The 16984-nt window shown below is 39.3% G+C and overlaps 1 protein-coding gene across 2 annotated transcripts; it reads right to left on the bottom strand.

Moving 5' to 3' along the window:
- Positions 1 to 1120: 1120 nt before the first annotated feature.
- LOC6616230 (myc protein) lies at positions 1121 to 15513 on the bottom strand. 2 transcript variants are annotated; one of them, XM_032724548.1, is made up of 3 exons: positions 14946 to 15513; positions 12528 to 13828; positions 1121 to 4467 (listed from the first exon to the last, which is right to left on the bottom strand). In XM_032724548.1, exons 2-3 carry the CDS (start codon positions 13765 to 13767, stop codon positions 3560 to 3562), a joined length of 2148 nt encoding a protein of 715 aa, XP_032580439.1. In that variant the 5' UTR covers positions 13768 to 13828; positions 14946 to 15513; the 3' UTR covers positions 1121 to 3559. The 2 variants fall into 2 exon arrangements, with proteins under 2 accessions (XP_032580439.1, XP_002040595.1); XM_002040559.2 differs by having other exon boundaries at positions 12528 to 13824.
- Positions 15514 to 16984: the final 1471 nt, after the last annotated feature.

Here is a 16984-nt window from a genome sequence, read left to right as displayed (position 1 = left end):
GTGTTGCATAATATGTACATACATACAAATCAAGCGGAAAATAAAAACAAAATCAAAAGTAATTTCTTGGTGAAATATTTTTATTGTATAATGTATATAATTCCATTATCAGAAATTTTGAAAAAAAAAATATTTAAACGGATTCTATATATATAGTAGTGTTGTGTGTGTGTATATATATAAGTGTGTGTTCGGTGTAATATATATTTAGTTTATATATGTAGAAGGTACATAAAATGTAATTTATTGTGTTTACTTTTCTCATTTTTTTTGCTTTTAATTTGTTTTTCATTAATAGGTAACTACATAACGAGTTAAAATTTATTATATAATATATATATATATAGTTGTTTAGCTTGATTCGCCAGATATATCGATATAATTTTGCGATTTTTACACATATGTAATAAGCAATAACCAAAGTAAACAGAATTTTCATATCTTCTTTTGTCATCAAATCAAAAATAGGGATTTCAAATGTATAGTTTATGACTCAAAAAAAAGTTTAAATATACATGTAATAATTCAAGCATGGTCGTCTATAGTTTCATATTTTCCGTACGGCGTTAACAGTTTTTTTGCTTTCATTTCATGAGTTTTTCAGATTTTTTTTACATAATTTTTTATGTTATTTGTCTTCAAATAATGTGTTTTTCTTTTTTAATAATATAAATTTTTTAACAACTAATGCAAATAGTAGTTTGTGTGTGTATAATATAAAAAATTTCATAATCATAAAAATATATTTAAACTTAAAAACTTTTGTTTGTTTTTGTTATAAATATATTTTAAAAGAAAAAAATTTAATATTTTTTTGTTTTGTTTGCGAGGATTTTGGTTTTGGTCATAGTTTTAGTGTATATATTTTGTTTTTACAATGAAAAATTATGTTTAGAAATGCCCTTTCACTTGAATTTGTTGTTTCGTTAATAAATTAATAAAAGGACTAAACAAAGAAAAGGTTTGCTTTGCGTATTTTTGTTTCTTGTAAATTTGTACGGTTTTGTTTGTTGAAATTATTGAAAGAAAACATGGTTTTTTTGTCAAACTATTTCTGGTTGTATGTACTATAGGAAAATAGGTGCATTCGTGTGTGGTTTTGTATATATATATAAGTGTGTGTGTGTTTTTGTTGGTTTATTGAAGTTTTGTTTTCGTTTCGCGTTGTACAATTCGCTTAAGTCTATTGCTTTGTGTTTTCTCTCCGGGTTTTTGTGTTTTCTATAAAAATAATTCCATTTCTTGGGTTTTGGGTTCGCTATTTTGTAGGCGTGTGTAACTATTATTTAACGAGATTGCTATTTACAGTGTGTACACATTTTTTGGTCGAAACAATACAAAAAATATACTCTTTAATTGTTTGTCCACGTAGATATATATCATTTTTTTCCATTTAACAATTGTTTTATAGTTTTTATTTAAAAAAAATGAAGATTTAAGTAGGTAGTTTTTCAAAGTTTTTGCGGCGGCGTACTTAAAAAAATGTATAAGGTAAAAAAAATATTTCATGTGTTCTAACGTTAAGCTACTAGTAAACAAAAATATAAGAATTATATGTATATCTGGGTAAAGGTATAAAAGAACTCACATGAAAAATTTCGTTGAAACGACGCCCTACACTATAGAAATTTTCACGTTATATATGTATATACCTATATAACCTCCCCCGATCTCATTCAAATTCTGGTCATCATATATATATTAATCGAATATCCATATTTATCATGGGTATTGGTGCCTAAACCTAAATAACAGTTGACATTTCTTTAGAATCCCGTTCGTGTTTTTCTACATATTTTGCATGCGGTTTTAACTTCATTTGCATTTTCCGTATGTTTCATGTCCTTTAGTTAGTAGTAGTAGTTATTTAGTTGATACTTAGATGCGTGTAAACAATTGGTAGAATCGTTAATCATATATAACATATCGCCGGAAGGCTATAACTTATTAGCAAAAAATCGACAGTTAAACAGCTCACAAAAGTTTGAGTTTTCTTGGGTCTTGGGTCGTGGGTGTATATATCTCTCTGGGTCTCTTCTCTTAACTCCAATCACAAACTTTGCAGCCAAATTCTACACTCTTTAGTCCTCTCTCTTCCTATCTATATATCTCGAGAGGTTAATTAGTAGGCTTAGCACTATTATATAGTTTAATGTTTCCTTAATTCCGTTTTGTTTTCGTTAAGTTTTGCGCATTTCATATGCATAGTTATCAGTTAAAAAATATATATATGTATATATCCCTAGGTGTTGGAAAAAAAATGATAATATGATTGTAAAAAGGTTTCTATATATACACACGTATATATATAACTATACTCATAATCGAATCTTCATAGCAAATAAAATGTATTTTCTCAATATAGGCAGTAGAGTTCAAGTTTTTTGTTTTCGGGTGTATATAAAAAGCGTTTCTCTTTCATCTTCGCGTCGTCCAACAGATGTATATATATTTATAATCCATATACACATAGAAATATATGGGTTATAGCAGGGGATACCTGGGGGTCTAAGCAAAAGCATTGAGGTGTCTTGCATGCAGATGCATGCAGATACATTTGGGTTTCTTTTCTGCTCCAAGGATGCGTCTCTAAGAATATAGGACCCAAAAAAATGCGCATGTAAAAAACATGTCCATGGTTTAAATAGGTAATTTCTAGGTAAACTAGCGAACCAAGGTCGAAATAAATCGTGTTCCGTGTTGCTTCGTCAAGAAGTCTGGAACTATTTGAAGCCGGCTCATTTCGCTTTTTGCTTTTGGGGTACGAAACCAAAAGTTCTACTTTAAGCTATACTAATTTCTATATAGATATATATCTCATCGTTCTCGCTTCCGACTTTGTGTGCTCTATCTCCTCTTTGTGGCTCTTTCGTTGTAACTTTTGTCTGTTTTCCGTATCCGTTTTTCTTTTCTCTTTTTGTGTTTCCCTTCCGTTAGTTTGTGTTTCGTTTCTCCGCTAGGTCTGTCATTCGAACTATTCCTTTCACTTTTCAATGTTTGGTTCTTTGTCCTTATTTTTGTGTTTTTTTAAATGTTTTCCTTTTTGTTTACTTCATGGTTAAGTAACTAATTCAAAAAAAAATAATTAAGATATTCTACTTCATATGTTATATACAGACCGCTAATTGTTAATTAAATCTAATCATACGTGTAGTGTATATTGTAATATATGCAGCAAAAAAAAAAACACTTCAACTTGATTTCATAAAACCGCTTTCGTTAACTTCCCTACCAAATCAAATCGCGCGGAAAGAAAATCATATATATATCACATTGAAGAAATCAAATTTGTTAAATCACTCGTAAACTCTAACCCCGTGTATGGTAAAAAAAAAAGAAAAAAAGAAGAAAAAAAAGCGCAAGCAATTCGTTAAACATAACCTACTAACTGATATTGAAGTTCTCCACAAAAAATCATATTGAGGGCTTAGTGTGTAGAAAGAATCGAAGCTAAATCAAAGTAAATCGCCAAAAATTAGGAGGGTATACAGATCTTGTATATACATTGGGGTTCTCCTAGCTCTACGCCGCCGCTTTAAGCCGATAGTATGAGACAACACTATCCACTAACCGAGCGCTGGTAGCTGTCCAGAAGGTCCTGATGCTGCTTGAGCTGCAGGGACAAGAAGTGGCGCTGCATACTGAGCTCGTGCTCCTCCTGGGTCAGCTGGGTGCACAGCTTGGCCGCCTCCCGCAGGATATTTACCTTGGGAGCCCGCTCCTTGTCCCTGATGGTGGGAATCTGTTTCTTTAGAGCCTCAAAGAGGTTCTTCAGACCAATGCGGCGCTGACGCTCCATATCATTGTGCTGATTGCGCTTCTCGATCGTATCGGCCTCGTCGAAGCCCAAAACAAAGTCCTTCCGGTGGGCACTGCTGCTGGAGGTCGTGCTAGTGGCAATTCCACCGCCGCTGCGCCGCTGCCAATTACGATCCATGGGGTCCACATCCTGGCCAGACGACATCGGAGATGTGTTGCCAGACAAGGTAGCTACCTTCTTGCCGCGACCCTTTTTGCTCATCATGGAGCTATGCGTCACTTTGTTATTGACTCCCGGCAGATAGACGCTGCTGGAGGAGATCAACAAGCCTGGGTCCTTCAGACAGGATCGCTTGCGTCCTTTGTTGGAACTGGAGGTGGTGAAGCTTGACTGCGAACTGGAACTGGAGCTGCTCGAGCTGACATTTGAAGAGTCCACGGACATCGGCGAGTAGGACGGCGAGGCGGAGGAGCAGTTCTGGTACGGTGTGCTCGAGGGCGACGGATAACGCGAGTTGGCCACCGATTTCACCGGACTGCTGCTGGCCGGCGTGTACGGCAGATTGAAGTTGTTGTAGCGTGGCTTTTGCTTCATGTGATCACTCGAGATCTTGTGGGCCATCTGGAACTGTAGGGCGCCCATCAAATGGCACGAGGGATTTGTGGGCAGCTTCTTGTCCGTATACGACACGACATCTATTTCCTCATCTGCACAGCGATAGTAAAAAAAAAAATTTTTATTTTTGATTAGCGAATGTGTTGTTTTAGATTTATGGACATCATCGATATCCTGAACATAATGTGTTTTGATAATGTGTGTCAATAGTTGTTATGTAGTTATGTGTTATGGTGTTATGTTGTTATGTTGTTATGTGTAGTTGTAGTGATGTATTGTGCTGCAACCTCGGCGTCTTTCTGCTCTTCTTCTCCATTTTCTTGGTTCAATGGTCGCAGCGGAAGCGGTAAATTAGCGAAACGGAGGAGTGAAGTACAGCAAAAGCTGCTCTGGGTTGTGCCCCCCACATCCCATCCAATGGATATATCGGGCAATCCCTACAAGCCTCCAGCTTTCTCTGTTGCCAGGCGGAATTGTGCGCGATGTGGGAAAGTGGGGGGAGGGAGGAGAAGAAATGGATGGAATGGGGAAAAAGCATAGCAAAGCAAAACAAAAAGGCGGAGACAGACCAATGACGTCAACACGAAAGGGCGTCGTCCGTCTGTCGCGACGCCACTTGAAATTGAAATCCGTGCAAATCTATTGCTTCCTGAAGTCTGATACTCCAGATACGAGATATATGCGACTACGAGTATGGCAGAGAAACGAAACTATACCCCAAACGTTGACACACTAATCCGCTTTAGCTGATTTTTTCCTTTTCTTTTCTTTTCTTTCATTTCATTTCCTTTACTCTTTGTTTTTTGTTTGATTTTCCTACGCCCACCTAAGTCATAATTCTAGCCAAGGGTCATTAAACTTTCGCCAAAAGGAAAAACATTTGTTCCTTTGGCAAGGAACAAGAATTGCATGAGCATAATAGCCCACAGCAGACTTGTTACTTCTCTGTTCTCAATCTTTATAATATTACCTCTTTTTTCGATATTATTTTAAGCATTATTGTATTTTATTTTATCGGCTAAAAATGTGGCCTTCAAATGAATCAACTTTGAGTTCAAGTCAACTGTTTAAACATTTCATTTGTTTAGTAAAAGAGGCAACTGTGCAAGCAAAGCAGAAGAAATGGCAGGGAAAAGACTAATTCTTCGTTTGGCAACAAGGTAAATGCGAATGATAGCCGCAGGAGGAGGTAAACTCTGCTGAGCTGACAAGAGCAACAAGTTGCAAGTTGCAAGATCAAGTGCATGGGAGACTGGCAAAAATAAACATTGAATAAAACCCAACTGGTGGCAACCGCAACGAAATCGAAACCTGCAGAAGAAATGCCTGAGTGGGCATGAGTCAGATTCTTTCAGGAGAATCAACAGACCGACCAAACGAGAAGAAACGAAGGAGCCACAAGCGAGTTCTTGACAGGTTTTTTTTCTTTTTGCCAACGTCATCGCTTCACTTTGGCTAGACAACCAACAGACCACCAAGTCTTCTCCCCTCGACAAAATCTTGGAATGCAGCCTCTTCGACGGCCATTTTAAGGATTTGAAAAAAAAAAAAAAAGCGCAGAATGCCACAGAAATGGGCGCCTAAATGGGGAAATCCGGAGTTAATATTATAGGTATAAATAAAAAACCATATAAAAATAAAATAATAGAACTTTTAGTATCGAATATAAATAAATAAGCAGCAAGTGGTTCGAGGAATTTTGTCAGGCTAAAATTCTAGTAAACGCCACATGCATCAAAAACCAACTCTCGTCTTTCGCTTAAAATCAATTAATATGCAAAGTAACAACTGTCAAGCGAGATTTCCAGCGAAGAGCGCTACTTCAATATCGAAAGGGGAATTTCCAGACGACTGGGACCCAGCCCACCGCGCTTTCGATAGACAATGAATGAATGATAAAAAAAACGAAAACAAAATACAAAAAACAAACAAGAGAATAACAAAAGTGCAAGCTTCCCTCACTTGTTTACTATCATCAAACTGCATCTGCATCTGCATCTGCTGCCCCGGCAAAAGTGCATTCAATTGAGCGATACTCTCTCGGCTATAATAATAAAAATAAAAACTGGGGTTGTGCCGCAAGCTTTTGCCATAGTTTTACTAACGGTTATTCACTCGCACAAATCGGATGCTGCCGCTTGCTACCATCCCATAATATATCTCCGCTTCTCCTCTCTCCCCGAATTCGAATAAAAACCAGACAAACTCGTTTGCTGCATTAAAATACAAGAAACCGAGTAGCAGAAGAAGAAGAACGAACAAGCAGACAGACCAAACAAAGCAACTTTTATTTATTTTTTTTTTTTTTTTATTTATTCGCGACGGCAGCAGCAACTTTTGTTGCTAAGCGAACGAAGCCAAGATCAAATCGTAATAATAAAGCAAAAGCCGAGAGTAGAGTAGCGTGCAAGAGAGCCGAGCACGACTATTGGATACCCCTCACCAAAGTTTGCAGACGACTGCAGAGACAAGGTTGCGCGTTTCAGTTTAAGTGTCACGATTTATTGATTTAATAGTCCATAACCACAAACAACACCTCTTCGACGAATTCGAGTCGACCCTTTAGCTAGGGTATCGAATTGCAAAGAGGAAGCTGCCGTTGATTACAATTGCAAATAAAATGCACACAAGCCGCCACATGTTGCGCAACTTTTGTGCAGGGAAAAGGGGGAGGCGGTGGGCTGGGTGTTTATACACGATAGGTATACATCGAGTATATACACACGTATATCTATCTATATACAAGTATGCAAGTGTGTGATGATAAGCAGAGACGCCTTTTGCCCTATAAAATTAGCATAGGTACGAGGGGGGCACGGTGAGATGATGCGGACAGACAGTCCAAAGGGTAGACCTTAAAAGAGGGAATTATAAAAAAAAAACGAAAAACGCGGACAAGTGCATCATCAATGCAACAACAGAAATGATGCAGCAGATGAGAAAGAAGATGCTTCGTGAATATTGTGAATATACGCCAACGGGTTAAATACCCCATATCTTTTGGGTTGAGTTGTGTCAGGCAAATGAAATGGAAATGGAAATGGCAAATGATGTAATACAGACAAGAATGTTTTAAAACGCCTATAAAAATAAAAGAGCGACAGCGAAAAAGGCAACTATAAGTCGGCAATAAAATACAGTGGGATACAAGATGGGATGGAGACAAAAATGTTTCGCTAGAAATTACTCATCAGCAGCCATCATTGATGAGGCGCAGGGCTCATTAAAACCAATTTACATTCGAGTAATATTAGTATTGTTTCAAAATGTTTTCTAGATTCCCTTGATTGGGAGCAACCACTGTGCTGCTGCCGCAAGTCGTAAAATTCGACAATTTCGGAGACTGCCGCCTAACCACCCCCCCTACCACCCACCGCCGCCCTTGTGAATTTGTTTAATAACAAACTTTGTTGTTGCTGCTTTCTAAGCTCCACGTCTGCGACTTTAATGACACATCTCCGGCTCCGACTCGCGCCAATGAAAAGTGCAAATACTCGACGGGAAAACAACGAATGGATGTGTACGACGTACGACGTGTGCGAAAATAAATGAATATTTAGAAGAAAGTTCATTGGGGGGAGGAAGAATTTGAACGTTTAGATCATCAGTGAGTAATTTGTACTTTTTCACGCCTTGCATTCTCGTGTTTGTTTACAAGCGCAAACGATTAACGATTTCGTGGAAGCCGTGAGAAATCAGGAATGTAAACACACACACACATATGCCTAAATATGGATCTTCTTGGTTTTCCCACGCCTCACCAGCCTATATCTTGCGTTGGCATTTCGCATGAAAATCAAATAAATTGCAACTGCAACTGCAACAGCAACACATGTTGCACTTTTGGCAAAGGTTAAGAGACGGGACAGGGACAGCGACGCTGCAGCAGCAGAAATTGCATCTCCAGCGATAACTGCAACAGAAATTGCCGCCGCAGATGCAACATCTGCTGGCAACATGTCGCTCAACCGCAACTTGCCACACCGCCGGCCAGCGAAATAGGTCACACACCCGTAACCCGTCGTAACACAGGGACAATTCCAACTGCAGTCCTGCAGCAATAAACAGATCAAAACAAATGCTTTACTGCTGTTTCGCCTAGAGACATTCAATCAGAAATAATCAAAAATACCGCTGTGGAAAAACATTGCTTCCGCTGCACTGTAAGATTTTCCCACGCGCATTTCTTGCACTTTTCCTCCTTTAATATTATTATATATTTTTTTTGCCTCCGACCATTTGATTTTCTCGGCTTTTCCTTTTCCTTTTTTGTGACGTAGTCAGTGGGAGGATGACTCATCATCGGAGGAAAAGCAGGATGTGAGTCATCAAGTTAAGCCTTTTCCGATGGAAACCTCTGCACACTCCAAGCAAACCCCCCCTTAAAAGCACAAAAATAATGACTAATGTTGCACAACGTCGCAATGCGACACATCGAACACGACGATCAGAGCCCAGGACGACAACATCCTTAATGTAATAATGTGACTGGCACATAAATTATGAAAATGCGTCTGGCAACATTTCGCATTGGAGTTTTTGGCAACATTCTTGGGCGTGGATACATCTTCGTTGTACATACAGACGTACATATATACACACATTTATTTATATGTATGTGCAGGAAATCTCTCATGAACGCCAAAAGGGAGGCTCGTTTGCTAAGAAACAAAAAAAAGATAAATAAATAAAGCTGCGCCAAGTGCGTGAGAGCGAGAGGGGGGGCGAAAAAGCTTTGCTCTTTATGGGCTTTTGGTTTTTTTTTTATAACGCCGACGTCGCCGCTCTTGCGACCTTGAGCATAACAATTTATTGCTACACGTGTGCGAATAAAGCAACAACAAGCCAACAACCACGACGCAGTTCGTACATCAGAAAGAGATTGCTCTATGTAGCGAGATAAGGACGGGGAGAGAGACGCCTAGCAACAGTCGAAGGAAACTGCCGAAATGTGTATGAAAAAATTGACAAAAAAAAAAAAAAAAAACTATAGCCCCAGGCGGAAAAAAAGAACATACGGCCCATTGTTAAGAGCTCCCTTTTGGGCCTTTACAAAAGGGTGTCTTTCTAACAATCTACCAATTATTTATGTGGGGTTTGTGTATTACTATTATTATTATCTACTACTTTTTCATTCAGTTTCTTCTTTCTTCTTGGTTTCTTCTTTTAATTTAATTTAATTTGGTTCACATTTTCTCTAGACTCTCGAGCTGCTGAGATCGAAAGTGAAAAGCGAAGAGGCCAGAAAAGGAAATATTGTTTTAGCCAACTTGACTTGGCCATACGTTTCTTTTTTTTTTTTTGCCGCACCCCCACACCACTTTTCGGTTTCTACGCACTTTTTTCCGGCTAATGGCTGACCTTGGTTCAGTTCATTAACATTTTTCCAAACCCACAAACGCACACACAGTCGCAAGGTGCGAAATGCCAAAAGGTAAATACATACATACGTACAGCCAGTCATGTATGCGTGTGTGCGTGTGTACGCACTTTTATAGAGGCGCCAACATAGGCATGTGGCATCTGGTGTCTCGCTCACTCCCCCGTGAACCGTATCTATTTGCCGAATTTCGTGCGTTGTTGCCAACCACCCCTCTCGCTCGCTCGTGACGCGCCCCGTCTCGCTCGCTCACGTAAGCTTTTATACTAATTAGAAGACTGCAGCATAGCGATAAGGAAAGCAACCCCCCTCCTCAATAAAGGAAAGAAAAGAATTGATATTGATACAAGTGCGTGTGTTCGAAGAGCGCCATCTCCCTCCCGCAGGCCTCACGGGTTGCGCGTGCGAGCAAGAGGGCAAAGATTTGCTAATCTGCGGCACGCACCTGATTTCTTTTTCCGTTTCTTCTGCTATTTCTATATCTGTTTCCAACAAGAATCGCGCACGCAAAAAGAATAGAAAGAACTAATCTCGAGCCACTTGTGTCAAGCTTTTAGTTTGCCAAATTAGCAGTGGAAAATTATGATGCGATTTCGTCACCAAACTAAGATGATGATAAGGTGATATTTTGTAGAATTGCCAACGTAACGCTTCTTGGTTACTAGAGCGGTTTTGTTAATGTTCCGAAATTTTGACAAACGATCATAAAATATTAGCAATTCTACGAAAGTTTGTCTTTCTGATTCTGAGTAATTAAAATTCATACATATACATATAGCCGAACACAAGTGTGGGCGGTTTTTCCTCAATTTATGATAAGCATTTTACATATTGCTCTTTTTTTTGACATTTTTATTTCTAGTTTGCGTTCCGTTCGTTGCGGCAGAAATTAAATAAATATGTAGAGCGCTTGGCAACACGAAGTAAAAGCATAAAAACACAACAAAAGCGCGCAAAACGCAAAAGCAGACAACACCCAAAAAGCAAAGCGCAAAAAAAGCAAAGCATATAAACCAAAACAAACGTGCAAAAACCTTGTTTTTACTGCAATTTCTTGGTTTAACTGCACTCGGCAAATTGCAAGAGAGAAACGAAGAACAAGCGGGCGAGAGAGCAAGAGCGGCGCAGTCAGAGTTTATTGCTTTTGCTCTTGCTCTTGCTCTTGCTTTTGCTTTTTGCAAAGCACAACCGGTACGGCTCGGCTCATTCGTGTTTAAAATGGTTCAAAAATTGGTAAATATTTTATAATCCAAGTTTAGTTTATCCCTTGCATTGCCCCACCACCAGCCCCTTGACTTTTCGCTATTATTTACCATTTTTTTTTTATTTTTTTTTTTTTGAATGAGAGGCGGCAAAAAGCTTACGCCCACACCGGCCCCACAGCGTAGTAGTAGTAGTAGTAGTAGTCATTGTAGTAGAAAATGCACACGTAGTTGCATGCGCAGTTGTAGTTGTAGCGTAAGACGTAGTAAAAATCAAGATGATTGACGTGACGTAAGCTTGCGAGGGTTGCTCAATGGATAACGATTTGCGCGCCAAAAAGAAAGAGAGAGCCAGACATTGAACTCGCCGGCAAATAATAAACAAGTAGGACTACCATAAAAATCTAGATATTAAAAGCACGTATTTTCTAGCTGGACTTTTTTAATGCAGTTTTAATATATACAATATATATATATTTTTTTCTACATTATTAATGGCATAATATATCTTTTTGTGATGGGCAAGATTTATTCTTGTTTCTAGTCGCAAATACCTCCTATTTTCGGCGCATACACGAGTGTTATAGAAAATGCCGCCAAGGAGGTAGGAAAATTTTGGGGCTGTCTGCCACGTGGCCAGTGACCAGACATCCTTGAAATTCGCACAACAACAGCCCGGAAAGGAAAAGCCAAGTAAATTGGGGTGTTGGCCCAAAAGAGAGAGATTCTAGTACATATATATATCTATATATCTATATACATATATTTGGGTTCTTTTTATTCTGGACGTAGTTCTGCGCAAGAACATCATCATCATCCCCCGGGTGATAAGTTTTTCGGAAGAGAGAGGATGACGCCATGGAGCAAATAAACACAATGAGCCATGAAAGCCACGCGCCAACATTTTCCCCATTGTGGGTGGCAAGTGGGAAAAATCATAAAGGAAAGTCCAGAGCAAGAGCTCAGAGCATAGAGTACATAGCACATCGCAGCGAAAAGCAAAAAAATCAATGGGAAATGGAAAACCACCGCAGACAGACGCCGGCGTCGCGTGGGCGGTTCGGTTCTCTCCCCATTTTTTTTTTTTTTTTTTTTTTGTGTGCAACGTAACAAGTTTACTACGTTTGCTGTTGACGTAGGCGTTTTCCGCCAATCGATTTTCCGGTTGCCTATGGTGTACAGCGTACTTGTGCGTTTGGGCGTTACTCTGCACCCACACGAAACGGAAGTGCGAACACTAGTTGAATGTGCAACACCCGAAGGATGGTTGTGCGGGTGGGTGGGTGTTTGTGTGGGCATGTGGCGGTTGGAAACTAATCGACCGCCCCACGACGAGCTATTCTATTTCTGTAATTAGTATGCCACGTTTTGTAGGCGTTTAGACAACTGACTAAGGCGTAAACTACATTTTATGCATCCCCAGGGATCGGAACTATCTAACTATACTGCTTCGCCATGCATCTCCAACGACCAGACCATTGTGTGTTGTTGTAAGACATTCGGACTTGAAGCACTTCTAGCACTTGCAATATTAATGAAAATGGGCATATGAAGGATAATATGGGCTCACCGGAATCTGAGGGGGTCTCCAAATTGGGCCCATCGTCCACCATATCGTTGCAGCGCGTGTAGCTGTGATCGGTGATGTGCATCATGTGCAGCATGCCGTTGCTGCTGCTTTTGTTGTTTTTGTTGTTCTTGGTTTTGATGATGTTGTTGTTGTTGGCGGTGCTGGCGTTGCTGCCGCTTTTGCTAGTGCGATGGTGGCGCAGATCAAAGTTGTGCGATTCACCGTCATCGGAGTCACTATCAGAGCCGGTCGTCGGCGGAGAGTCCACTGTGCTGAGTGCAGTGGCTATATCGATGGCCTGCTGCTGCTCGTCCATTTGCTGTTGGTGTTGGTTCAACTGCTGTTGGCCACCCATCGAATTGGAATGCTGGGTGAGCACATCGAGGACATCGTTGATCGGCGGTATGTAGCGCACGGGCAATGGATCCTTGCCGCTATTCTGAAGCTCCCTGCTGATTTGCTTAATGTAGTTGACATCGCTATCGTTGCTAGTCAGCGAGATATTGTTGCTGCCCATCACGCAGGCACGCAAGTCGACGTTATGTCTGAACTCAGTGGCGGCCACCTCGTCGGTGAGACTGTGTGGTGTGTCGGGTCTCTGGTATTTAATGCTATCGCCGCCGCTAAGCTCGCCAGCTTTGCGGATGTCCAGTGTCTGGTTGTTCCGCTTGCGGAGCAGACTTCCGCCGGGCGGTATCAAATGGACATCGTCCTGGATCTGCGACTTCTTGTCAACGCCACTCAAACGGAGGCGCTTCTGACAGAAGTTGTAGTCCTGATCTGCGAGCTCCTTCTTGATGATCACCGGCATGTTCTCGGGATTGGTGGCGACCTGCTGTTGATTTGACTGGGTGTTATCTGTCGTCTGCGATCGTTGATACGCGCTGTAGAGATTCGAAGTGCCGGAAACCATGGCCAGGGATACGGCACCGGTTTCGCTGTACGATGAGGCTGCACTGTCTGCGCTCTCCATTCCATTCACGTTTCCGCTGGTCAAACAGCTGGCCATCGCCGGCCACATGCAGTCGATGTTCCGGATCTCTGGCTTCATATCCTCCTCCAAGTCATAGTCTTGAAATACCTTTTCCATGTCCTCAATCTTCTCCAGATCACTCTGGATGGTGGACGACGAAAGGAGTTTGTCCATATCGTACAGATCATTGTCCATATCGAATATTGAAATATTTGAAAAAAGTTGGTCGTCCATTATAGAATACGGATCAGAGCGGTAAAGGGCCATTGCGATTATGTTGTCTGGGTTTTTTTTTTTCTATATATTAGTTCCTGAGTTATATGCCTGTCTGAAAAATATAGGTAAGGCGGAAATCGTTGTAGGCATGGTCTATATTTGAACTTAATTAAATAAATATGTCGGCCAATATCTTTTTATGCCGTCTTCGTCCACACACTTTGAACAACTTCCTCGAAATAAGGATATTTTAACCATAAAGTAAGAGTAACTAAACTCGAATAATATTATTGTATCAAGTCACGTTCTACTGTGCCAGATTTCACTTATAATGACGTCAGGCGACGACGAGGGTTCAAGCAAATGTTATCAAAAGCTAATTTAGCCTATAGCTTCATTTAAACATTATTAACCATTTGAACCCAACATCGTCAATTTTCGCGCTCTTGACAATAGCAGAAATAAACTAATAAAATAAACAAGGGCATAAAAAGGAAACGAAATATCAAATACCCAATTCAAGTTACTGAAAAATAAACAGTCCCTTTACTGATAAACGCAGACCTGCAAAGCTTACTGTGCTTTTCCCTTTTCGTAGAAACCGTTGCATTCCGGTAAACAAGTACGAGCATAAAGTAACGGGACACCTCTTTCGCAGAATCGAATATCATGGTAAATTGAGAAAATCAACATTTATTAAATCATTATTTAAATCTTTTTTTATTTATCATGCCAATATCTTAATATTTTATTTCTTTTTTTTTTAATTATTTTGATATTTTTGTAAAAACTTTTGGTCCATTTTATTTAATTACTTTGGAGCCCCAGAATTCTGGAATTTTCGAACATTACCAACTCGTTTCAAGACCATTATGATATTTGCCAACATTGAGAAGAATTTCACAGAACTTTGTAGAATTTTGTTTTGCGGAATTCGGACACTTCCAGATATATACTTTCTATTGCCTCACTTCTTGTTCTTAATTCCTTGTTGTAAGCACTTGGTTCTTAACATTCCTTTTGAGTTCCTAGAATCCGTTATGTCGTATCGATTTTTGCGGCCATGATCACTGATTTGTCGTGGTGTGTGAGAGCACCGTTAAAAGTTAAGCTATTTCTCCTTTCCCAGAAATTCTATTTTGAATTCCCCGTAGTGCCGCGATTTTTGAAGTCGATGTGTTCCGATAAATAATACGTACACATATATATATATATATTTTTGCACTCACCTCGCTGAACATAGTTCCCGTATCCGTCTATATTCAATTGATTGTAATCCAATTTGGTTAGCTTCCTTTGCTTTCCAGTCGGTTTCGGCTATATCTATTTCTATTCCGTTCCCGCCGCCAGCAAGTTGCGCACTTTTTTTTTTGCGTTAAAGAAGGGGAAAGACGGAGAAAAAACACCAAAAAAAGGGACACAAAAAAAAATTCTTCCCGTTTATTTTGCACTAGCTGATTTGTTTTAAAAATCTTTTTTAATTCTAGTTTTTTTTCACAAGTTTTTGTTTCTGATTTGGAGAAGATTTTTTTTTATGTATTTGCGCGGTTTTTAGTCGGCTCTTAGGTTATTTCTGGGATTTAGCACTTTTGTAACTTGGCTGTGACAGTTGTGAGTAGTAGTTGTATATTTTGAAACGTGTTGCTCCAGGTTAAACTACAGAACTATTAATATAGCGGTTGGTTTTTTTTTTTTTTTGAATCGGGCGGAAAACAGTCAAAAATCCAATCCACAAAGCGAAGAGCGAATACCCGCGGTGAACTGAGCACGCGACGCCACAGAAATAGTGCCCGTTTCGTGCTGTCTGTGCCTTAAATAAAATTTTCAGCGTGCCGGACTGCCGCGCTGCTCTGCTCTTTTACTCTCGCGCGCTCACTGCTCTTTTCTAACTGTGCGGCGAGAGAGAGAGAAGCTTTTCGATTCAAATTATTGCATTTTGCACCGAAATTCCGCTTTCTACAAAGTTCTGCTTTGACATTTGGATATTTCATCACAATTTGTTAATAAAAAAATTAGAATAAATAAAACGCAGTGCAATTAAAATGATTTTTGGCTCTTTGCCTCTCTCTCTGCTCTCTCACATAATAGCACCACTTTGCCGGTTTTTTCGAGTGAAAGAGAGTAAGATTTTTGAGTGGTGTTTACAATAATTGAGCGCAAACAAATTTTGAGACAAATCGCAAATTGCTCGGCAAATAAAAACATAAACAATTAACTTGAACTGACTCAAAAGGTTTCTGTGAAATAAATGCAATACGAACCCAAATAAACAATGTCTAGTTGACTGGAAATCAAAACAAAATTTAATTCATTCATTTAACTTACTTACGGTATGTAAAAAATATAGAAATTAAAGTTATAAATATAAACAATTTAGTTGTATTAGGTATATATAAATTTCTGTACAAATTCACATTCCAAATTAGATGAGTATAGTACTTGAAAGTTAGAAGAGTGACGATGCAATAAAAAATAGTACACTTATCATATTTTAGTGCAGGTACATATAAATGTTAATCGGCATAAAACTACAGGTTTCAATTGCTTTTCCTTGGCATTATTTGGGATTCTTCTTTGCCGCATAAATGTTTCCTATTTTTAAATCGATTTATTTTAAGCTCTGTTCCTTTTTGCGTAGAAGTTGCGAGAAGTTCTTCATTCCCTCTTGCTTTAGCGCCTTACATTTCTTCATTTCCTCCTTGCCCTTTCCTTTATCTATGCATGCATTTACCGCACTTCTTTATGTGCGTGTGTGCTTTGTCACCTCTTTGTCTGCCACGCAACTTCATTTTCCGTTTTGTCAAGTTGATTGAACCTGTGAACTTTGTGTCGGCGAAAATAAACAATGCAGAATTGATTTAGCAATAATAAAAAAAGTTTGGCCGCAAGCTAGAAACAAATCAAGAGCCAATCATTTTTTTCGAGTGTGTGTGCACCTAGTTCAAGTCGAATTAAACGATGCCAATGAAATGTAAAAGGAAAGGGAAAGGACAAACACCAGCCAAAAATTTACAACTATGTCAAGAAGAAGTTGTGGACGAAGTAGTAAAGGGTAATAAAGTAACGAAGGGAAGGCAGCAAGGGGACCTTGAATGAAAAATAGAATATAACATGCACAACTATACGCACATACATATGCAAATTCCAGCAAACTTCTAAAATTATATATACATACATACATATTGAAAGGAATTTATAACTGTGCACAAGCATACGCACATACATATGCACATTCCAGCAAGCTTCTGAAAATATGTATACATACATA

Source organism: Drosophila sechellia, chromosome X (assembly GCF_004382195.2).
Source record: "Drosophila sechellia strain sech25 chromosome X, ASM438219v1, whole genome shotgun sequence".
Lineage (NCBI taxonomy): Eukaryota > Metazoa > Arthropoda > Insecta > Diptera > Drosophilidae > Drosophila > Drosophila sechellia.
Note: the sequence above shows the minus strand (reverse complement) of the source record. Positions and strands in the feature narration are given on the sequence as shown.